A 25,327-nucleotide genomic window follows, 5' to 3' on the forward strand; every position below is an offset into this window, starting at 1 on the left:
GAGGAGCTACTAATTTAAAATGGGAAGTGAGTTTTTCCTTAAGACTCTATGATTTAGTTCCGCTGAGTGAAGCTCTCTGCAACAGAGGAGGAGGGGGAAGTTAGATATCCATAAGAAATTAGTAATATTCTGAGCAGACTAGAGAACTAGAGGCCTACAGAGCTAAGAGCGCTCTTAGCTCTGTAGGCTCAGCTCTCACAGGGAACATGCCTCTCCTCCAAGGAAGATACTTCTGAATGGTATCTAGCATTCTTGTTGAAGGATAATGTATTCTCCATCACTGGCTTTGCCTGATATTTCAGACCATATTAAAGGATGATTTGATGTGTGTCTGACATGATTCCCATTGTAGGACGTGACTCTGTCAAGTAAATTTCACTGATTTTTTTCATAGAAAAATATAATAAATTACGTAAGATCATATGACTTACACATTCTATTGTCACTCACTGTGCTCCTAAGTACTTCATAACAGATGTTTTTAGCTGCCATTTCTTTCAAGAAGTCAGCTTGCCATAGTCTATAATAAAAAAGTATTTTCACTGGATAGAGAATTCTGACTCTTGATTTTTTGTTTTTGTTTTGTTTTTGTTTGTTTTCAGATATTCCATTGTTTCAAGGTTCACATTTTCTCTGACAAAATTTCAACCCTCATTTGTTACCTCCATTCACATGTATGAATTGCCCTTGATTTTTTTTCTTTTTTGTTACTAGACTGCTGTACCATACACCCCATTATTGTATGCTTTGGTATGCTTCCTTCTTGAGATATACTGAGTTTCACAGACCTGTAAGCTGATTTTTTCCTCACAAATTTAATAAAGTTTGAATGCTATTTATTCTAACATGTTTTCTGCCAGACCAGTCTCTCTTTAAAATATCACTACCAAGTATTCCTCATCCAAATGGTCCCATAGTCAGTGACTGTCTTTTTTCTTTGTCCCCTTCACTATCCTGTCTCTTTCCTTTAGATTGGATGTTATCTATTTCTCTGTCTTTGGTAATCAATAATTTTTTTGTTTATTGAAACATGGTAATTTCTAGTTTCTTTCACATCACTTAGATTTATATCTGCTTTTCAATCCCCAGTCCTTAACCCCATTCTGTGTTTGTTTGTTGGAGACTTGGAACATGGTGTCTGTTCACATTCCTAAGTGCCTCCTCATACCCCCCACATACTCATTCTTGCAGATGATTTTGCCAAGACAAGCTTTCAGCAGGTGTTTCTAAAAGTCCTTGTTTACTTGTTCTAGTATCTGTGTAATTTCCGTGTTTTGTTGTTCTTGTTGTTTTGTATTGGGGATGTCTTTTCTTTATAAGGTTTTATATTAAGCTTATTTGGCACATTAAATTATGGGAGGATCCTAGTGATTGTTTCAAGGTCAAGTTCATTCATTTTAGGCCTAGTCTCTTTCAAATTTGACCTTAACTGAGATAGTATGGTCCTTATTTATTTACTTACTTATTTTTACACTCCAGATTTTATTCCCCTCCTGGTCCAACCCCCACTGTTCCATATCCCATACCTCCTCCCCTCCCAAGTCCACAGAACCCAAAAATGTCAACAAGCTGAAGGGCCCAAGTGAGGATAACTCAGTCCCCCTTGGGAGGGAGAAGAAAGCAACTACAAGGGAGGAGGGAGGGAGGGAAGGAGGGACAGAAGAGGGAAAGGGGATGGGGGTGAGGGGAGAGGAGAACATGGTCTGGTATTGGGTGGGGGAAAAGACTGAAGCCCTGAGGGCCAGCAGAAAAAATGCAAACAGACAAATTCAGGAGGACCTGGAAAGTGAGAGATCCTCAGGACTCAAAGGGATGACCCTAGATGAAATTCCCTACAGTGGGGAGAGGGAACTTATTGAACCCACCTGCAGCAGAAAGACAGGGCATCAAGTGAGGGATGGTGTTGTTATCCCACAGACAAAACTCTGACCCATTTCTTCCTGTCTGAAAAAAATGCAGGGATGGAGAAGAGCCTGAGGAAAAGAAGGTCCAGTAACAGGGCCAAAGTGGGATCCAGCTCAAGGGGAGGCCCCAAGGCCTGACACCATTACTGAAGCTATGGGGCATTCACAAAAAGGAACCTTCCATGATTGCTCTCCAAAAGACCCAACAAGCAGCTGAAAGAGTCAGATGCAGATTTGTGCACCCAACCAATGGACAGAAGCTGCTGACCCCTGTGGTTGAATCAGGGGAAAGCTGGAGGAAGCTGAGGAGGAGGGCAACCTTGTAGGAGGACCAGCAGTCTCAATTATCTGGATCCCCATGATCTCTCAGACACAGGTCCTTTCTTTAATCTGAGTGACTCAGCAAGTATCCTTCACTTTTTCTTAGCCCAAACTCTGATATCTTTAGCACTGGACTGACTGTATCTTTGTTCTTAGTTTTACAGACAAAGGTCACCACCATTGTGCCTCAAGGATTTCTTCCTATACATACACAGCTATGCTCTGACTGAGGACTTATTGAGAATCACTTATAGACAACTGGATTCTGCTTCAGATCTTCTTGTTCTGCGTTCTGGCCTGATATTCCCCCAGCCACTTCAGCAGCACAAAATATAGTTTTTTTTTCTTTTTTGCCTAACTGACCCTTACACAACACTTACCTTTCATCTCTTCTCTGCAATAATAAAGAACCTCCAGGAAAACACCAGTGAAGTTGTAAAGCTCTGCTCACAATGTGTACAATATTTGCTGCTTTTTTTTTGGTATATAAAATAGCTATTTTCCTTATTTCATGAAATTTCAGAGTATTTATTGGGTTGGTTCCAGTTACATAATTTTGGCAGGAAACAGAAGCCAAAGATGTTTGTTGTGCTGATATTTTTGAATATTTACTGCTAGATTTCATGTTATGTTACATGTTTTATGTCTTCTGTCTCTAGCTATCATTAAAAGGCATTTTGGTAAAGATTAGTTGGTAATCATATTTATAGATACTTTGACTTCATTTCTGTGTGTACCTTTTGCTTTAGTAGCCCTATTTTAATCCCCTGTACAATTCACATGGTTCTATGTTATTTTCTTGTTTATTCATTTAGAATATAGTTCTTTCAATCAAGATCATGTGGTGACAGAGAATTTTGTTTGTACTGTTAACATCTGTTTTCAATATGCAGCATCATGCCTATAATTTACAGAGCACTCAACAGCAGATAAAGACATGAGAAGAGGAACACATGAACTAAATGTAATGTTTCAGGATTGTCAAAGGCATAACTTTAAGAGATCTTTGGCTTTCATGCTAAATTAGAATTTTTTTTAATGGCACACATTCTAAAATTAGTATCTGGAGAGGAAGAGCGGATTTTTTTTGTTGTTTTTGTTGTTGCTATTGTTTTTAGTTTCAAATTGGCTAGCTATTAGTGATCCCCAGTCTGAAGCACCATAGTTAAAAGGTAGGTTCAGACTTCCTTGACTGACACTCAGGGATATAACTTACTAACTCCTCTTACATCTCGATATTCCATAGTAATAGTGGTACTTACTTCCTAGGTTTATGGTCTAATTAGCAAATAACTGTGAACCACATAGAAAAGTATTTTACATACTAAAAGCACAGAGCATCCGTCTTATCTCCTTCCTCCCTGCCAGTATTACACCAAAGAAAATTAAAAGTCCTCAAATCTATTATGATTGTTACCAGCCACAGCAAAATTATAAAGCATACCAGGGGAACCCAGAATTAACACTAATGTCATTTCTTAGAATAGACAAGTTAGCATTCTTACATGGTCTTAGGGATAAAATGATAAACAAACATATATTTATGTAACTAAATTAGTTTGCTTTAAGTCTGACACCTGAATCCATGCTTTTACATCACAGGTTCTAACTCTAAGCTCATAATAATGAATATGAAAATTATTATAATAATTGTGAAGAACACTGTGTCCATAAGATAACAAGAACTAGTATGGAGGAAAAACACCAGTTTCTGGTTTTGAGGGTCAGAGAGAAATTTGCCTGTTGTCCTTTCTGAAGAGGGCATTGCAAGCACAGTGAGTTAGTGCCTTGTGCACATCTGACTGGGCAAACTTTTTATGTGTCCCCGGACTGATGCATGCGTGGAAGAGAGATGGTATTTTATGCAAGCTCATGGCTTTGTAACGTCTTAGAACTTTCATATACGAGCGCTAGTCCTCTAATTCCCCTCGTGGACCGTGCTCCACTTGTGTGCTTAGTGGAGGCCTATGCATCATCTAGGCCATATCCTGTTGAGCCCACTCATTTGCCCTCCTTGACTTATACTTTCTTGCTATTTTATTAGCAATGCTGTAAAAATTGTTTCGAAGGGGCCTTTCTAATAAAATTAATTGTAATATTTATTATATTAAGCCTAAATAATAAAAATGTATTATATCTTAGTATATTTGCTGTAAAATTAACAAAAATAATATTGAAAACTGCATCTCTATGTTCTATTTATTTGTGTGTGTGTGCGTGCGTGCGTGTGTGTGTGTGTGTGCATGCGTGTGTGTGTGTGTGTGTGTGTGTTCCAGAATGAGGTTTTATTCTGCAATTTCATTTCATCTCTTCGAAGGCCAGAAGAAAGCATCAGATTCCATAGGCCTGTGGTTACAGGATGCGAGCTACCTGATATAGGTACTGGAAACAGAAGCCAGATGCCTTGGAAGAACAATGAGCTGGCGTAATCACCAAGCCATCTCTCTAGACCAAGAAACAATTTCTTATAACAGAAATGAAGAAAAAATCAGGCAAAATTTAAGGTACTTTTTTAAAAATTTTTCAACCCTTGTAATTTTGCCTTGCGTTTTATTTTTAAGAGTGTAATTTCATTTCATATCTTGTTTATTTCTTTCCATTCCCCCTTCAAACTCTCTCATATCATATTCATAATCTCTTTTTTATTGTTTTTGCAGAGTTATATGTATTTGTATATACATATATATCCTTAAATGATCGAGTCTGTGTAACATTTCTTTGTATGTTTTCAGGGCTGAACATTTGGCACTCGAGAACAAATTGCTGTGTGCTTCCCAGGGAGGACAACAGCTTTTCTGCTCCCAGCTTTTCTCAGGAAACCAGAGCCAATCAGAATGCAGAGTTGTGGAGCCAAGCCCCAGTGAATACATCTACAAAACAGCCTGCACCTAAAGCTTAAGGAAACAGACTAGTAGGCAAAAAGATTGTACGAGCCAGAGAATCTGGAACTTGGTAACATCTGAAGCTACACCAATGAAGTCTCATTAACATGACAGTTCAATGTAAGCAGAACAAGGATGGGACAAATGAACACGACAAACTGGATGGGAAAAAAGTCCAAGAGACTTCTCATCCCTGCACAAAGAACTAAAGGCAACTGAGTTAAGGCACTTTTAAAAGCCAACTCAATGAGAAAGCTCTCAAGGCCAGTCTTGAATCTCGTTGTGTTTATTTGAGCCAGGATATCAGAACTTATGGAACTGCTGTTTCTAATTTTAAGAATAATCAGTTACAGTCATTTTATATTATTAAAAGGAAAATTTGCCTTGATGCATTTTACTACATCACCTGGTGTGAACTGCTTTTCATGCTAGACTTCACACTAACAGAATCAAGTCCCCTTTTACTAGTTATGAATCGTGGTTTCCCTATGAGCAATATGCTAAAGATAGAACAATAGTCTTCAATAAAAATATGTAGATTTTTTATAGTAGACCCTCTTCATGAGAAAATAACTCATTGATGGCTTAAGAATGAGTTGAATCCATCAAGCAGCAATTGTAGACAGATTAAAAAGAAATCTCCTAATGGTACGCTTTCCAATGCCCACTGTTCTCCACTTCCTTATATGGAAATAAATACAGAAATGGGAGGTGATATGGTTTTAAGTGTTGCTGAATGAGTAGTTTTAGACAAAGCAGAAATGTCAAGAGAAGATACTTAACTAGTAGGAAAATTCAAATGGGTGTCACATGATTCTGTAAATTTCTTGAATTAGATAACAATTTCTAGTTATAAACATATTAATTTTGAGAACGTTATGAACAGCTAATTAGCTTTGTACATTTACAGGGAATCAGATTCACAGGCAAGCAAATATTTTTGAATAGTGGTTATATTTAGTTATAAAAAAAGCTGGCTTGGAGTCTGGGCTTTGTCATTTCTTATTTCAGAATGTCAGGGAAAAATGTTTTCTAATTAACCATGTAGTCATATAATTATGGAAACACACCCTCTACCACAGCAAATGGGTGACTTTGCCTTCTTTGTTATTATAGATTTTTAGAGGCTAGAAAGAAGTCACCATCTTCCTCATTGAAATGGAACATTTATTTTCAAAGTATACTTGATATACATAAAGGAGTTAGCACAAAATGAATTCAAGTCATCCACATGTAACAGATCTAGGAGAAACACATGAATTACTTATTTTCCAGATATTTTCCATTCTTTCAACTATAAATTTCTGTTAATAAGAGCTAAGGTTTACAGTCATAATGCTTCCTGGATACAGAGATTTTAGAACCCCAAGGGTTCTGTGTGACAGAACGTGTGGGCTAAAGGTGAAGATAATCTTTCCAGAGCAACCAAATAATCCAATTACAAACATTTCTTTTATGACTGTTTGGCAATGCTGTGTTCCTTAAACTTCTCAAACAGTGACTCACAAAGGAAGGAAAACTGCAATTATTCTGTCTCCAACAACTACAAAAGTAAAATTAGCTGTATTTCCTTTTTGCTTTAGAATAATAGTGTGAAAGCTTTGGAAAAGCTTTCTATACTTTCATAAGAAAGGAATAATTTTATATATAATGTAATCGTATGTCAACATATTTACAACATATTATAAAGTCTCTCTGCATAATATATCTGTCACTGGGTTTCTCAAGGCCAACATACAATTACTGTTTTATTTTATGCAGATTTGGAGCAAAACTCTTATTTTAAAAATTTTCTCCTTTTCTCAACTAAACCAGATAAGCAAACATATGAATGAAAAATAATATCTATTTTCCATGTAATAAAATCACATCCTGATGGTAGACATCAAATATGTTATACCATTTAGTCTTGTCAGAAGAAAGAGAAACAAATGAAGGAGTGGCCAGGGAGTCAAATAGTTTGACTCCAGATGATATTCTGCAAATTGGATGTCCAGTAAGTCCACATGCTCTAACTGAAGAAAGCTCGCCACCTTTTTCAAACCCATTTCCAAATGACAGAAGAGCAAAAGCACCCAGACATTGATGGAGAAGTATGGGTGACAATAGAGAAGGATAATGGAGAGAAAGCATTACGCCCTCTCTTGGAAGCTTAACATCTTAAGAGTTTGAAATGAATACCCATGAAGTAATTGCAAAAGAATGTAATTACATAGAGTGAAATGATATTTTTGCAGAACCATAAGAAGGTTATAGACTTTGAATAAAGGAAGATGATCTAAGATCATATAGTTATTAAAGTGGGAACAGACAGTTAAACAATCAGGAAAGTGGGTAAAGGCATTGTAAATGATGAAAGAATAATAGATGTAATCTGTGTTTCAGGAACCTCATCTTCAAGAGAGCTTATGTTCTTTCTTGTGGGTATAAACAGAACAGACTATTACACTGAGGCCATGCAGCTTTGCTGAGTCCAAAGATATAAGATGATAAAGAAGTCCATCAAATGCATATCATTATAAAATATGTTTATATTCAAAAGTCATGTATTGTCTTCAATAGTTAATTTTTAATTAATAAACCAATGGCATCATACTCGTATACAATGCACTGTGTCCACACATATGTATTAAAAATGACTCTGTGTAATAGTGGCCATTTTACTGGGCTCCAGACTAATAATATAATAATATGGATCCTTGCGTTTTGAATGGGGCTTTTTTGTGTGTGTGCAATAAATGGTGAAACCTTTCCAAGATGAATCTGTTGTCATGGCTTCCTCTCCCCATTGCTATTCTCCCTAGTTTATTTCCCTTTTTATTGCCCATTGCTTTTAGAAGGAATAAATATTAATGAGTTCCACAATGTAGTTTGTACTCCTCGGTTAACACTGGAGAGAGTACCTACTCCCTATTGAGTAATCATTAGCAAGGCAGTGAACAGCTAGTGCCAGCCACAAACCATTTCTTTTACATCCTTACATCACAGGAGTGTGCCTCTGAAAGAAATGCTATTCATTCTCCAGTGCACATCCCTGAGAGCTAGTTTCAGGACTCCTTCTGGTGCTATCAGTCATCTACAACACACGCCAGAAAATAATGCTTAAGGGTTACAAAATGAATACAAAGCAGCCCCAGTTGATCAAGTCATGGGAGGAGAAATTTGATCCCCCATCTTTTTACTATTAACGAAAGGTCCTGTACTAACAGGTGTGGATTCTTTCCATCTCAGGAAATAGGGCTGATGTACAATGAAAACACATTGTCATCCCCAAATTTCCCAGCAACATATAACAGATTTTTTTTATTAACTTGAGTATTTCTTATTTACATTTCGAATGTTATTCCCTTTCCCGGTTTCTGGTCAAACATCCCCCTAATCCCTCCCCCTCCCCTTCTTTATGACTGTTCCCCTCCCCACCCTCCCCCCATTGCCGCCATCCACCCAACAATCACGTTCACTTGGGGTACAGTCTTAGCAGGACCAAGGGCTTTCACTTACACTGGTGATCTTACTAGGATATTCATTGCTACCTATGAGGTCAGAGTCCAGGGTCAGTCCATGTATAGTCTTTAGGTAGTGGCTTAGTCCCAGGAAGCTCTAGTTGCTGGGCATTGTTGTTCATAAGGAGTCTCGAGCCCCTTCAAGCTCTTCCAGTTCTTTCTCTGATTCCTTCAACGGGGGTCCTATTCTCAGTTCAGTGGTTTGCTGCTGGCATTCGCCTCTGTATTTGCTGTATTCTGTCTGTGTCTCTCAGGAGAGATCTTCATCCAGTTCCTGTCAGCCTGCACTTCTTTGCTTCATCCATCTTGTCTAATTGGGTGGCTGTATATGTATGGGACACATGTGGGGCAGGCTCTGAATGGGTGTTTCTTCTGTCTCTGTTTTAATCTTTGCTTCTCTCTTCCCTGCCAAGGGTATTCTTTTCCTCCTTTTAAAGAAGGAGTGAAGCATTCACATTTTGATCATCCGTCCTGAGTTTCATGTGTTCTATGCATCTAGGGTAATTCAAGCATTTGGGCTAATAGCCACTTATCAATGAGTGCATACCATGTGTGTTTTTCTGTGATTGGGTTACCTCACTCAGGATGATATTTTCCAATTCCAACCATTTGCCTATGAATTTCATAAAGGCATTGTTTTTGATAGCTGAGTAATATTCCATTGTGTAGATGTACCACATTTTCTGTATCCATTCCTCTGTTGAAGGGCATCTGGGTTCTTTCCAGCTTCTGGCTATTATAAATAAGGCTGCTATGAACATAGTGGAGCACGTGTCTTTTTTACATGTTGGGGCACCTTGTGGGTATATGCCCAAGAGAAGTATAGCTGGATCCTCAGGTAGTTCAATGTCCAATTTTCTGAGGAACCTCCAGAATGATTTCCAGAATGGTTGTACCAGTCTGCAATCCCACCAACAATGGAGGAGTGTTCCTCTTTCTCCACATCCTCACCAGCATTTGTTGTCACCTGAGTTTTTGATCTTAGCCATTCTCACTGGTGTGAGGTGAAATCTCAGGGTTGTTTTGATTTGCATTTCCCTTATGACTAAAGATGTTGAACATTTCTTTAGGTGTTTCTCAGCCATTCAGCATTCCTCAGCTGTGAATTCTTTGTTTAGTTCTGAACCCCATTTTTAATAGGGTTATTTGACTCCCTGCAGTCTAACTTCTTGAGTTCTTTGTATATTTTGGATATAAGGCCTCTATCTGTTGTAGGATTGATAAAGATCTTTTCCCAATCTGTTGGTTGCCATTTTGTCCTAGCCACAGTGTCCTTTGCCTTACAGAAACTTTGCAGTTTTATGAGATCCCATTTGTCGATTCTTGATCTTAGAGCATAAGCCATTGGTGTTTTATTCAGGAAATTTTTTCCAGTGCCCATGTGTTCGAGATGCTGCCCTAGTTTTTCTTCTATTAGTTTGAGTGTATCTGGTTTGATGTGGAGGTCCTTGATCCACTTGGACTTAAGCTTTGTACAGGGTGATAAGCATGGATCAATTTGTGGAATTTTGTCAAATGCTTTCTCAGCATCTAATGAAATCATCATGCGGTTTTGTTCTTTCAGTTTGTTTATATAATGGATCACGTTGATGGTTTTCCGTATATTAAACCATCCCTGCATGCCTGGGATGAAGCCTACTTGATCATGGTGGATGATTGTTTTGATGTGCTCTTGGATTCAGTTTGCCAGAATTTTATTGAGTATTTTTGCGTCAATATTCATAAGGGAAATTGGTCTGAAGTTCTCTTTCTTTGTTGGGTCTTGTGTGGTTTAGGTATAAGAGTAATTGTGGCTTCATAGAAGGAATTCGGTAGGGCTCCATCTGTTTCAATTTTGTGGAATAGTTTGGATAATATTGGTATGAGGTCTTCTATGAAGATAGAATTCTGTATTAAACCCATCTGGACCTGGGCTCTTTTTGGTTGGGAGACCTTTAATGACTGCTTCTATTTCCTTAGGAGTTATGGGGTTGTTTAATTATATAACAGATTTTTATAGAAGAGCCAAGTGATCTGAAACAGGATTCAGTGAGTACAGATTAGACAGCCTCACCTCTGAAAACAAGCAGTTGACTCTTTCCAACCCTGCTTTCTCTCTTGTAAGAAGCATAGGGTGAAGGCTTTTCTGGACATATATATTGTTCTCTTGTTTTTCATCTTAGTCATTCTCTTGTACATGCAATTGTGATTGTCCATGTACAAAGGCCCATAGAAGTGTTAGAATTAAAGCAAGGTTCATTGAGACACACATCAGAAGTTTAAGGTTAGGTCCTTCACATGTTGGGTCTCTCCACCTCTGTAAATCCTGAGTGGCTTCAATCACTGTTTTCTTAAATGACTAGAAAATCATATACATTATATCAGCTTTGGAACTCAGCCCTGGGTTCTCCTCCACATTCTCAATCCTTCCCAATTCTTAGCCATTAGTTTTCAGAAGTGAATCATTATTATGGTTACCATAATCCAACACACAAAAAAGTCAGTGAGCAACCTCGGGGATTTGTACTTTTTTTAAGTATACAGGTGATTCTTGAACTCTACCTTGAGGGTGTAAGCAGTTGAGAGCAATCATTTACTTGATAAATAAGTCCTTGTGTGGGTTAACATTGATTATCAACTTGACAAGATATAGAATTAGCTCAGAGAGTTCTCTGGGTTAGTTTTTTTTTGAGTGTTTATGTAGATAGTTAATATTCTTTGTGGGGATAGTTTTATTTGAGATATGAAGATCCACCTTAACTCTAGGAGGTACCTATTTATGGGCCGGAGTTCTGTACTGGATAAAAAATAGAAGGCTATTTCCTGACTGGAAGCAGTGTGTTCAGCAGCCTCATGCTTCAATTGTCATGCCTTCCAACCATTTTGGGCCTCACCTCAAACTGTATAGTAGAATAAATCTTTTCTCCCTTGAGTAGTTTCTGTATAGGTATTTTATCACAGCAAAGAAATTAACTAATGTGGACTATCTTTTGGAAGGTTAGGGTGCAGTGCAGCACTCCGAGAAGTTACATGTGAAGACCTAAACAGGCATGCCAATAGAAACTTCCCATGTGAAGTTCTGAACTTCAAGTAGATAAAGCTGCAAATGCAATAGTATCAAGATTTAAGATTTCTGATGACAAGGATTAAGTCTGTTTTTGAAAAATTCTATCTTCACCATGTCAAACTTTGGTGTGACTGAAGAGCTGTATTCCTTTTGTTGTCTCATTGCTCCAGCTTAGACTTCTAAGACTTCTGGTGCTATATTGATTAGGTAGGGAGAGAGTCAAAAGCCTTGTCTAGTCCCTGATTTTAGTGGTATTGCTTCAATTTTCTAACCATTTATCTTGATGTTGGCCACTCATTTGCTGTATATTGCTTTTGGGCCTTGAATTCCTGAACTTTCCAAGACTTTTAGCATGAAGAGGTATTAAATTTTGTCAAATAAAGCATCTAATAAGATGAGCATGTTTTTTCTTTTCCTTTGAGTTTGTTTATATACTGGATTACTTTGATAGATTTCCATATATTGAACCATCTGTGGATCCCTGGGATAAAGCCTACTTGATCACGATGGATGATCATTTTGATGTGTTCTTGGAATCAATTTACAAGAATTGTATTGAGTATATTTACACCCATATTCACAAGGGAAATTGGTCTGAAGTTCTCTTTCTTTGTTGGACTCTGTGTAGTTTATATGTAGGCATAATTGTGGCTTCATAGGACAAATTGGGTAGTGTTTCTTCTGTTTCTGTTTTGTGGAATAGTTTGAAGAGTATTGGTATTAGGTCTTTTTTAAAGGTCTGATAGAATCTGCACTAAACCCATCTATCTGGTTCTTGGCTTTTTTAGATTGGGAGATTTTAATGACTGCTTCTATTTCTTTAGGGGATATGGCACTGTTTAGATGGTTTATATGATCCTGATTTAACTCTGGTACCTGGTATCTGTCTAGATAATTGTCCATTTCCTCCAATTTTTCCAGTTTTGTTGAGTAAAAGCTTTCATAGAAGGATCTGATGAATTTTTCAATCTCCTCAGATTCTGTTGTTATGTCTTCATTTTCATTTCTGATATTGTTAATTTGGATACTGTTTCTGTGCCTATACACTCATTGATAAGTGGATATTAGCCACAAAGCTCAGAATACCTAAGATACAATTCATAGATCATATGAAGCTCAAGAAGAAGGAAGACCAAAGTGTGGATCTTTCAGTTATTCTTAAAAGGGGGAACAAAATACTCACAGGTGGAAATATGGAGACAAATTGTAGAGCAGAGACTGAAGGAAAAGCCATCCAAAGACTGTCCCATTTGGATCCATCCTATATATACTCAGCAAACCCAGAAAATATTGCAGATGATAAGAAGTGCATGCTGATAGGAGCCTCATAGACCTGTCTCCTGAGAGGCTCTGCCAGAGACTGACAAATACAGAGGTGGATGCTCATAGCTAACCATTAGACTGAGAACAGCATCTCCAATGGAGAAGATAGAGAAAGGACTGAAGGAGCTGAAGGGATTTGAAACCTCACAGGAAGAACAATAATATAAACCAACCAGATCCTCCAGAGCTCCCAGGAACTAAACCATCAACTAAAGAGTACACATGGAGAGACAATAAATTTAGCTGCATATATAGCAGAGGATGGCCTTGTTGGGCATCAATGGGAGGAGAGGCCCTTAATCCTGTGAGGGCTCGATGCCCCAATGTAGGGGAATGCCAGAGTGGGGAGGCAGGAAGGAGTGGGTAGGTGGGTGAGTGTGCAGGAGAGCACCCTCATAGAAGCAGGGGGAGGAGGGATGGGATGGGGAGTTGTAGGAATGGAAATCAGGAAAGGGTATAACATTTGAAATGTAAATAAAAAATAATGAAAGAAAAGAAAATTAGTATAGTTGTTCAACTACAATCTATTGAGCATATGAAAGAATGCCAAGAAATAAAACCTGAACTGTTGACTTCATAGGTGCAGAAAAGAAATACTTAAGAGAACAGACATGGAATGAGTTCAAGGTCAAGTACCCAATTCCACCTGCTTCTTCCCTGAATTAGCAAATGCTTTTTGAATCAAGCACACAACTAACTAAGAGTCCTAATAAATATGATCAATCATCATAAATATTATAACTATTATTTTATAGTGAGTGTTAGGGATTTAAATTTAGACGTTTATAAATATTGCAATAAACTCGCATTGCTGAAAATAATGTATTTTCCTAGCTTCTTAACAAATGAAATTATCACCTAATATGTTTTATACTTATATCTTAATGTTTTCCATATATTCTGTTACAGTATCATGGGCAATATTGTTCAAGAAGCATGTGAATATAACTACTTTTTAATGTCTCTATAATTTTTTGACCAGTGGCATTTATACTTATAATTGTGTACATATATGCTAAAATTGAAGCTTGAAACAGGAATGAGAGAGTGGAACAGGTAGGAGATGGTTATAATATTTTGCTGTTTCATTCCTTTAATTTAAAAGAGTTAATCACTTGAAAGCACCATTAGACTATAATTCTATTGAGTCTTATATTTGCAAATATAATATTGTACTCTAGAGATACTGCTCAAAATTTTGGGAAATTATGACCATTAAAGAACATCATTTAATTGATCTAGTCATTTATTCTTCTAATTATGTTATTTCCTTAGTAGATAAAGCTTTCAGTTGGATTTTCTAAACAAACATAGCATCATTAATTACATTACTAAATACAATGCACTACTTGATCTATTTTGCAGCAGTAGTAGTTATGGCTTCATTAATCCAGAATCCCAATCAACAAATACTTCTCAAATTATTCTAAACAGTAGAACAAAAATGAATTATTTTCAAGCACCTTCCACGAAGCTACTATTGCTTTCAGGCCAAAGTCTCATAAAAAGCATATCAGCAACAAAGAAAAATTACAAATACTCAAAAGCTGAATATCAGCATATCACACACACATACACACACACACACACACACACACACACACACACAAACGCACGCACGCACGCACGCACATGCACACACACACACAGACAGACACACACAGAAAGCCACAAAGCCACAATCAAGTTAGCTTTACTAGGAAGTTATTAGGATGGTTTGACATATACACATAATCTGATAATATTTTATATACTAAAAATGAATGTAAAGACAAAAATCACATACATATTTTGATAGGTGTAGGAAAGGTCTTTGACAAAAATTCAACATGCTCTCATGACAAAAATTCTGGAAAGAATGGGATTACAGGAAATATACCTCACCTTAATAAAGACTACATATGACAAACACATAAAAACCATCATCTTAAATAAAGAAAAATGTGAAAGAATACCAGGACGGGGACAGGAATGTCTACTATTCCACTCTAGATACAGTTCTGGAAGCCTTAGAAAAGTATGAAGGCAAGAGAAGGAAATTAAAGAGATACAAACAGGAAAAGAATAAGTCATATTATCCCTCTTTGCAAGCATATTAAACACAGTATACAAAATCAATTCCCAGAAATTTTTGAGAAATGATTTACAGTTTTAGCAGTGGCAGTATACAAAATCAACGTATGTACCATAATAAATGTACTGAGAAAGAGATGACAGAAACACTATTTATAGTAGCTGAAAAAAAATTCTAGGAACAACTGTGACCATGAAGTGAAAGACCTCTACAATGAAAACTTTAAATCTCTGAAGAAGAGAAAAACACTAGAAGATGGATAGGCCACCCATGTTCATGGACTTGCAGAATTACTATTGGAATAAGGATCATACTACCAAAGGTAATTTACAAATTCAGAATAATGTGGACGTCCATGATATTCTTCACAGAATTAGAAATGTGTGGTCGTGGTTGGTACACTTACTGTAGATGTCTTGTGCTGTCTTTAGACATGTTCTTTAATGATTTTAACCTTTGCTTTTATCCCCCCAGGTGGTACCATTTGTTATCTTATTTCCCGACGTTATTTCTCCACCAAGGACTCCCAAGGTGACCATCAGTTTGGAAGTGAAACTAGCCTGAGTACAGGCTTATCACCATGTCTCTTCAGACAAGGTCATGTTCCCAACTTGAGGCTAAGGCTGACCTGCTATGCTGTCAGCTCCCTGAAAGGGAAGCTGGGATTCCAGAAGCGCTCAGAGCTCTAACCTCATTAGATGACACAGCAGCTGTGCTATTTCTGGGTCATGCTGCTTCTCCATTTCACTGCCCCTAAGTCACCATTATGCATAACCCTCAAACTACCCCATTTCCCACCCTAGAACAACCACAGAAAGCATCAGCATATCTTTGCTGGTTTGTTCTGGGAATTCCTTAATCAAGGCTTTGCATTGGCCCTTAAAAGCATTTGAAAGACATTGTATCTTGGGTGCCTAGTAGTTTTGAAAAGATGATTTCCAGATAATGTAGTCAGTCATCCTGCTGGAAATGGAATTCAAGAGCTACTTATAAGAATGTCCATTGAGAAAAATAAAGTTAAATGACATGGAAAAGAACACAAGGAAAGGTAGAGCCAAAATCCCAGCTTTTTGGGGTTCTAAGTTTCCTTTGAAGGTCACCTCGAAGATGAAAGTACTTAATACAGTCAAGCCAGCTACTATAACTCCGAGAGAGAATAAATGTGTTTTTAAATGTTCAACTACTTTTAAAACAAAGACAGAATTTTAAGTGCCCAAACTGGTCAAAATACATTAACATTGATTCATCATTTGATCGAACAACTCTATTCAAATTCAGAGGTGGCATTAGTTCTCCTTGATTGGCGATGGGCAGACCGAGTGTGACTGTGATAGAGGGTTTTAAAGAGAAAAATCCATTAAACATCTGAGCAGTCATTTTTCATACAAATTGTATCATTTTACAGCGGTGGCTGTAAATGTGCTGAGCACGTGTCCTAAGCCAGAGGCATGGTGTCATTGTTTGCATGTTTAGCTGACTTTGGAACTTCTCCAACACAGGTTTCCTTGGATTGCATTTTTGTTTGACTACTTTCTGAAATCTCACACATGGGCTCTTCCTCCCATAAAAAGTCCCAAAATTCCCCTCCAGGTAAAATACTAACCCCCTTAATTTAATTCCCACCAGGTGAGTTCTTATTTGCATTTGTCCCTTCCCTTTGGATGAACAGTTTCAGCATCTCAGTTCTCTTTCTGTATTCATGAGGGGACGGCAGAGAGTGGCAATCCTGTTTCTGTTCCCTCCAGAGGACTCACTGGCAAGAATAATCTGACTTTTCAGAGTTTACTTGTGTTTACACTATCCTATAACTTCATTGTACCTTGTCCACAGTGCAAGTCTGGTTCCAAAAGGTAGATACCATGCCTTTTATTTCTGTTTCAGTACACCACATTAGGCTTACTCAAGCACAAAGCAGAATGCAAAAAAATTATGAATGTTTAATTTCTCTCAATAAAAGTGTTCGTTGTCAAACTTTATATATCAGTGATTATTCTTTCCTGTAATCTACACCTACAATGATGTTATATTAACTTCCATGACACATGAGACCATTGGAAGAATCCCTGGGTTATTGTACTTAAAATCAATTTGTTCCCACGCATCCAATGATCAGTGCCCAGTTAGAAATATTTTTAACAGCTTTCTAAGATACGCTTGCCTACCTCCTTACACGTTCTAACCTGTCAGCCTCCAACTAGGGTCAATTTTGCCTTGGTACCATTAAATGCTGGCCACCATTTAAAGCTGCCTGAAATCCTTATCAGATGGGTAAACAGAAAATGTCAGGGTTTCCACATCTAATTCTCAGTGTGGAGCTTGCCAAGTTTTTCCTCTAAAGGTATACAGCAGTCTTCTCGCTGGATGTTGTAAGAGAAAGGTTTTCAAATTTTCAAGAGTTACCTACCACCAGCAGCAGCACATGGATTAAATGTAGGTACTCACAATTTTCATTTGGATACAGTTTTTCCTATTGCTCATAGATGCTACCACTAGCTTTCACAATATTCTGATGATAATTTGAGTACTACAGTGTATTATATGAAACATTTGGATATATTTATCATTTATGTTTTAATTTTCTGGAAATTAAAGCTGGCAGAGTTTTTTTCTGACAGTGTGGTTTGATTCACTTAAAAATGATACAAATAACAATGGATGAAGTGATAAGCGTCCTGTTTCCATGACAATAAGTTCGTTAGCATTCCATTTCATATTGAGACCTGCTAAAATAATAAAGGAAGTTTACATGAACTTCATATCAGACTTTGTGTGTGTGTGTGTGTGTGTGTATGTATGTATGTAAAGATTATTTTTGACTCAAATGATTCTATTTGAACTGATGTTAAAAACAACTTGTTACTTGTGAAAACAGCTCTCCTATAAAACACAGTGTGAATCTACAAAAGAAAGTATGGCATTTGTGATTTGAAACATGTGCAATATAGATTGCTTAGGGCTTGAACTGTTCATGATAGTACAATCAAGTTTTCTTGAGATTATTGTATTCTAATGGAGCTTGGTTGTAGGGGGTAATTTAAGATCAATCTCTCTTCCCCCCTCCCCCCATCTCTTTCTCTCTCTCTCTAAATGAGATCTGGCCTTTTCACATCTATTGAAGGAGAACAGGCTATGAACAATCATCCCAGAGGACAGCCTAATTGTCCGCCAGTCAACTCATTTGTAGTCCACATGCATTACCCTTGGGATGCTGCTTTACTGGATCATTTTCAAGGGAGAAGTCACATGTTCTATGTTTTGAGGAAGAAAAATAGTAACTTTTAAGAAGAACCAGCTGTTTTACAGAAAAAAAGAAACAAAACTCAGGGAGGTTTATTAATATTCTTAGTATATAAAGAATACACATTCCTAAAAAGCTAACACCAGAGAGTCATAAATATTCATTTTAGCTGAAGTCATTAATTTTGTATCTATTGACCTTCCTTTGGCATTTGCTATTTTCTAACTGATACATCTTAACAATGATACTCTTTGTGTTCCTGTCGGTCTTTTGGTTTAATAATGATATTCTGTGTTCCTGTTTGTTACTCTTGTTTCTCTTCAGTACTGAAGCAGGAAGCCATGTGAGGGACTCTGAAACAAATGATTTAAAACATAACCAATTGCTATTTAGAATTCTCAAGATCTTTTGAAATTAATAACCTAAAAGACATAATGGACATGCAGAAACTAAGATCTGGTCTACATTGAGCAATGAAATTATACTACTCTGAAAAATTGCTGTAACAAATCTACCTAAAAGTTTTAAAAAGGCGGCCATTAAAGTGGCCAAGAAAATATTAATGTACTAACATTTGTGTTTTATGCTACCATCTTATAACCTAAAGGTACATGAGTAGTAAAATATTTCCTAGGCTATATTCACAAATGAGCTGACTTGCTGAGAAAAGTTGCTGGATGCTGAATTAAATTTTAAAAGTTGCAAAACTTCAGTGCTTATCTTTGGTCACTGACATGGCTTCTTTTTGCCGAGGCAGGGGAGCCACTCTTTGTTTGAAAAAGCATGTATTTCTCTGTCTGTGTTTTCCTTGACTCTTTTTTTCTTGATTATTCTCATTCAGAATTCTTCCCTAAATATTCTAGTTTTTGTTTTTGTTTTTCCATTTCTCAACCTACACACTTTGGAAGAAGGTCTCTTCTATTCACAGTTGTCAAATATACCGTATTCTGTGTGTCCCTTGGTTCTGACTTTCCTTCATTGCTGTGCCTTAATACACACTTTACTCTCTTTTCCTGAAGAAACTCCTATGCTCCCCAGCCTCTCTATCTCTTCTCTAAGTAGCTGGTTAGTCATTATTCTGCTCAGGTGCCATTGTCACTAGTTTTTCCAAAACACAGTTTTCAGGTTATCTCAGTGTATTCTAACTATTGTTTTGTATACCATTCTAATGAATTTAACAATTTTATGACATGAAATCTATATTCATATATTTATGCTCACTATTTTGTATATCTTTGGATCTTCAGTGATATCCAGTTTGTTGATATCCAATAAGAAATGTTGAATTGGTGGGCCGAAGAGATGACTCAGTGGTTAACAGCACTGACGGCTCTTTCAGAGATCTAGAGTTCAAATCCCATCAAACCACATTGTGGCTCACAACCATCTGTAATGAGATCTGATGCCCTCTTCTGCTGTGTCTGAAGATAGCTACAGTGTACTTATAAATAATAAATAAATAAATCATTTTTTAAATAAAGAAATGTTGAATTGATTAGTCCTGGAAGTTTTGTCTGTACTCAGATAATGGGAGTGGAAGAAGAAAAGTTCTCAGTATAAACTTGAGCCTAGAATGATGGGGCTTCAATGTCAGCCAGGCCATTTTGAATACACTTGCTCTTTTGCATACATATCCATCGAGCCCTTAAACTGAAATTAAAAATAATAACAATAATAAAATGAGGGCGAGCCCTATAGTTATCTGAGCATATAAATAAAAGTATTTGTAATGTAGTCAGGAATTATGCTGGTTTATTAAAGTTGTGGTTGGAGGCTCTCCTCCAAGATCAATTCCTTCACTAGCCTCACATATTTGGCAGGATTCCAGTACAAGTCATGGGCATTCTTGTGTCTAAAGTTCAGAGATCATAGCAGAAGAGTAAGTGGGAAGATTGTAAGAGTCAGAGGAAGAAAATTTTGCTGTGAAAAATTGTCTCCTAGAGAGGCCAGAGAAACTTCACCCAGGAAATCCCATCTATACAGCTGCCTAAACAGGTCCTGAACAAGGACAGGATCAGTGGGCATGCTAACATAGAAGGGAGATATACCATTGATGATTCACCCTAGACAATGAACTCCAGGTAAGTAAAGTCAAGAGCAAGAGAAATAGTGTTCTATAGGGAAGAACCCCCAAACACTGTTCAGCTCTGAAACCATATATATCCAAGTAACATTATATAACCTGAGCATGTTTTAGTTATAGAGTTGGGAGGCATAGAGAGATAGATTGATAGAGAGAGAAAGAGAAAAAGAGAGATACAGATATGCTTATATGCTCAGTCTGTATAATATACAAATAACAAATTACATATACTATATGTAACAAAATAGCATCAATAAAACCCCAATATATATAATTTTAGTATCCTCACTAGCTTATTCTTAGCCATATTTTATAAAAGTGAGAATTTTTCAAAATGTTGCTTGTAAACTTCCTATCCATTATTTTTATTTTATATATTTGTGCTATATGTGTATACTTACAAAATCAATTTCATGTTAGTTTTATAACTAATTATTCCTTCTAAATGCTGATTCAGGAAACTTATACTATTGTTTTAAATAGACCTGTCTATGAATTAAGCCTGGCTAAATCCAGAGCTGTATTACGTTTCTTACGTACTCTCATATAGGTTGCTCTTTAGCTGGCTTGGACTCCAACCACGATGTGAATGTTAGGGGCTCTTCCTACTCCCATGGCCTGTCTACCTTCCTCAAGGGAATATACCTGCTCACTCTTTATGAGTCAGCCATTTAAGGAGTATCACCTACCTTCTTTGTCCTTCTGTGTATTTATATGGGAGAGCAAGATGTCGTTGGTCTGTATGCAGTATATTTCCCGGGTCTGGACACCACCCCCACAGAGGGCTGTCTGGTTGGCACGCCTCTTGTCCTGCTGACTAAGCAAAGGGTCCACGTGGCACTCTGTCCATTCTGTAGTTCTCCAGCCATACCTAGATGAGGAGAATGCCGCGGTGGCAAAGGTGTTTATTCAGGAAAATGTTTCTCCACTCTTTTCTGGTTTTCTTCTGAAACTTAAACCTTTTCCTCTGGATCCAGTATAGACCCCCCAGTCTGATGAAGACTGATTCAGTTCCAGTTACTTCATTGTCCTCAGTTGGGCCCTCTTTAGAGGGGTTAAATGCAGAGCAAGCCTGTTTTAATTGCAACTACTGGAAGTTACTTATCAATATTTTATGAAATAAGAACATAATGCTGAAAACATTAAATTTTATGTGCAATTAAACTGAACTCAAGCTCGCCCTTTCTTGATGCTTATAAACAAAGGAAGGCTGTATCTGAGAACGCCAAACATTCTAAGTGATGATGAGCCTGAACACTTGTTTTGCTTTTAATAAAATGCATGAAAATTGCGTATTATATATCGGAGCAAAGTCATAATTGCATGCTAGGATTTAAAAATATAACAGCAATTCAGAACTTTCTCGTTACCGTCAGGAATCAGAGCATTTTCATGCGCATGCTCTGTAGAGCCCAGAACTCCGGATGAATACCAGGGAATGATGGGAAGAGCTGACTATGCCATTAGTAGAGCAACACTGATTTTCAGAGCTCCACTCAAGATTATTATGTGAAAGGAATATTGAGCTTGTCAGCCTTACTTTCTCTAGAAGGAGACACACAGGGAAGCATTTCCTCATGTCACCAACAATAGAAAATGATGGCATTTTCCCACCTCTAGGAAAACAGATACCTTAAAAGCCCAGAGGAAATGGTTCAAGTAGCACTTTGTCAGTCTAACCCAGGCACTTCCCCATGGATCCGATTAATAGCTAACATAGATATAAATGGATGTGCTTATCTCAATTAGACAGAAAGGTTAAAGGTGCCCTCAGATGTCTGTTCCGGGTGCTTGGCTCTGTCAATGGTGAGTAATTTGCCTGTGAAGATGAGATTGCTTCCCATTTTCATTTTTACAGGTGGGGTTTTGATACTGTAGAGTTGTGGGATGGAGACATCAAGAAAGGGCACTCACTTGTTTAAGAAGAAAGGGCATTTCTAGAAACATGGATCATTGATGGTTGGTTATAGGAATAGGGGACAGACAAAGTAAAAGCAAAGAACTAGTTTCCTGTGGGAGTTAGAAGGAAATTAAAAGAAAAAAACCTAGAAGGTGCTCTAATTTAAATCATTTAAGGAGTCCTGCAATACAAACAGACTTTCACTTGATATATTCTAAGGAAAGTGCTTCTTTAGGAAATGGAGACGATAAAGACCACCGGCAATATCTGCTTATTTTATTAGTGCTACATGAAAATTGAAAAGATTAAAAAGTGAGGCACCACTGTTAGACAAAAACAAAAACAAAAACAAACAAACAAAGAAACAGAAGAAACTGCTGGGAGAAACAACATCCTAGAACTCTGGACAGGGTCCTTCAACTCCTAAATAAGAAGAACCACCATAGTTAGTAATACCTCCAGGATTTGTTAGTCCTTGTTGTATGCGCAGACTGGATTATTCCAAAGTGCGGTAGAAAGCTTCATGTAAACAATGGTTATTTTGGTATCATGTCTGGGTATACTAAGGGTATTGATTTGATTCTTCAGTGGTTTTTGAAATTTAAACTGTATTCATGTCTCCTGAATCTATGAACAGTTGAGATAAACTCCCAGTGGAGTGTGCATGCTAAGATGTTTTAAGTTACTTTATAATATTCTATATTCAAAAAAGAAATTTTGTTAAGATGATTCATTGTAATATATTGGAAGTAATATGTTTAAGGAAAAATGAGGTTAGAGTGGCAAATATTTCAGAACTAGTCTTATTTCATCTGAAGTCAATAAACATTTATTAAGCACTATGCACTATGATATGTGTAGGCAGTGAAACAAAAAACAAATGAAAATCAAAACATCCCAAAATTCCCACACCTGAAAGCCACTTACATTGATATAGTTCTTGTCTTAATTAAAATTGTTACATTCAATACTGAATTTTAGCAAGTTATAGGAATCTATGATTTAAAAGCTTGGAGGCTGACAAACAGTGGACCAAAGGCAAAGTTAACCTGTCTCTTGCTTTTGTCAATAAAGTTTTATTGGGACATGGACATACTCACATACTGCCTATATTTCTGCTCATGGTACTGAATCTTTGCAAGAGAGATATGTGCAGCCTGCCCAGTCTAAAATCTTCATTGTGTGTCATCAACTAAAACAATCACCAATTGATATATAGACTACACTAAGAGAATTGCTGTTAAACCTTTAGCCTTCATGAAGATTTGGATTGCAGCTGTTAAACATGCTTTCATTCTGACACTTTGTAACAGATAAAGTATGTAGTGAAATACTCTAGTTTTCTGCTTATAACATGCAAGAAAACTCACCATTTCCATACTATTGAGTCTGAACTAATATTTACATCAAAATAGTGATATAACAAGTATTAAATATTTGTCACATCGGATAGATGGAGGGGAATGGCATTTAAGCACACCACATTCTTCCTTCTACTCACGTAGCACAGAGGACAGCTCCATCTCCTTGAGACAAACAGGGCTCTTTCTCCTCAAGTTCCGGACATTCCTTCTCACTTCCAATTGGAAACTGCCTGATGGTCCTTGTCCTTACTCGAGTGCCTGTAGGAGATGTGACATCGTGGCATGTTTTTGAACACGGGCTCCACTCCGACCACTCAGACACCTGGCACTCTTTGGTGATCACACAGGACTGGAAGGTCATGGGCAGTCTCTCTTGTTGGCAAAAGCTGTAACAAAGCATTGATATTTTCACCTTAGTCTCGCAGGCAGGTAGAGACTCCAGAAGAAAATCGGATTGGACGGTTTAATTCCTATGAAGACACACGATTTACTGTATCACTGCAAATATGCTAACATTTGTAAAGTATGGTGGAGAAATAAGCTGAACATTAATATTTGCCTTGCTTCCTTTGTGAGTGTGTGTGTGTGTGTGTGTGAGAGAGAGAGAGAGAGAGAGAGAGAGAGAGAGAGACAGAGAGAGAGAGAGAGAGAGAGAGAGAGAGAGAGAGAGAGAGAGAGAGGTTGGTTGTTAAATCACTCACAAGACATTGAACAAAAGGAACACAGAGAAACTGAGTTATGCTGAGTTTACCACATTGATTATTATTCATTCTCAGTTTAATTTAGAAAAGGAGAACCCTAAAGCTGTTAATATATCTTACTTTCGATTCTACTCTAATAATTTAAATAAGCATGTCTGCTTAGATTCATATTTTTGGAGTATAAAACATAATTAAATATGTTCCTTAGCATAATTTTATGTCAGTTATGACTTACAGTTATAATACATGCTTATACAAGTATATCAAACTTCCTGATTTCTACAGTTTTAAGTTTCACTTTTTATGGGTCTATGTATGTGTGCGTGTACGTATGGTGTGGGCAGCATCCTGTAGAGGGTGTCTGGTTCTTGGTAGCTGGGATTGAAGATAGTTGTTAGTTCCTTGATGTAGGCTCTGAGTTGTGAACATGGAAGAGCATCAATTTTTTAACCAATAAGCAATCACCAACCTCTCTAATGAATATGAAATACTTGTGAATATCCTGCTTAAATACATAATAAATAATAAAAATGTTCATTTACTTACCTACATGTTATAGAATATGCTCTGTAGGTCTCTAATGACTACCAATAAAATATTTGTGTTCAAATTCTTGTCTTTTTTATCCTCCTTCAATCTGAGGCATATTTGATTCAAATTGTAATAACAGATAATGCAAAAGATGACATTATGAATGTCAACAGCTAAGGGTCCAAATGGCTTGAGCTTTCCTGGAATTGTACTTGGCTGGACTCTTGTCTAGACTCAATACATTCACAGAGGAAACCTGGTCGTGGTGATAGTTGTCTGGACTGATGGGAAAATTGACTGATTCATTCCCTCTCCTTCGGGTTTCATATTAATTTGTTTTAATTGCCCACAGAGGGAGGCAGGTCCAGTGTACTACAACAACTTACATCCTGTTGACTTAATCCTACCACCATGCATATTTTTTGAAAACTATACTCCCAGAAGCCAATTAAAGCTG

The 25,327-nt window shown here is 37.2% G+C and overlaps 1 protein-coding gene across 2 annotated transcripts in view; it reads right to left on the bottom strand.

Moving 5' to 3' along the window:
• The window catches only part of Thsd7a (thrombospondin type 1 domain containing 7A), a 446,922-nt gene that overhangs the window by 186,297 nt on the left and 235,298 nt on the right, over positions 1–25,327 (bottom strand). For both annotated transcript variants that reach the window (XR_015685737.1, NM_001191970.2), the window contains 2 exon segments: positions 23,776–24,024; positions 21,064–21,245 (listed from right to left, as the gene is read on the bottom strand). Coding sequence is in view for 1 of the 2 variants with exons in the window: in NM_001191970.2 (NP_001178899.2) it covers positions 21,064–21,245; positions 23,776–24,024 (431 nt within the window). In the remaining variant the exon portion in view is untranslated.

This window comes from Rattus norvegicus, chromosome 4 (assembly GCF_021556685.1).
Source record: "Rattus norvegicus strain SHRSP/BbbUtx chromosome 4, alternate assembly SHRSP_T2T, whole genome shotgun sequence".
Taxonomy (NCBI): Eukaryota; Metazoa; Chordata; class Mammalia; order Rodentia; family Muridae; genus Rattus; species Rattus norvegicus.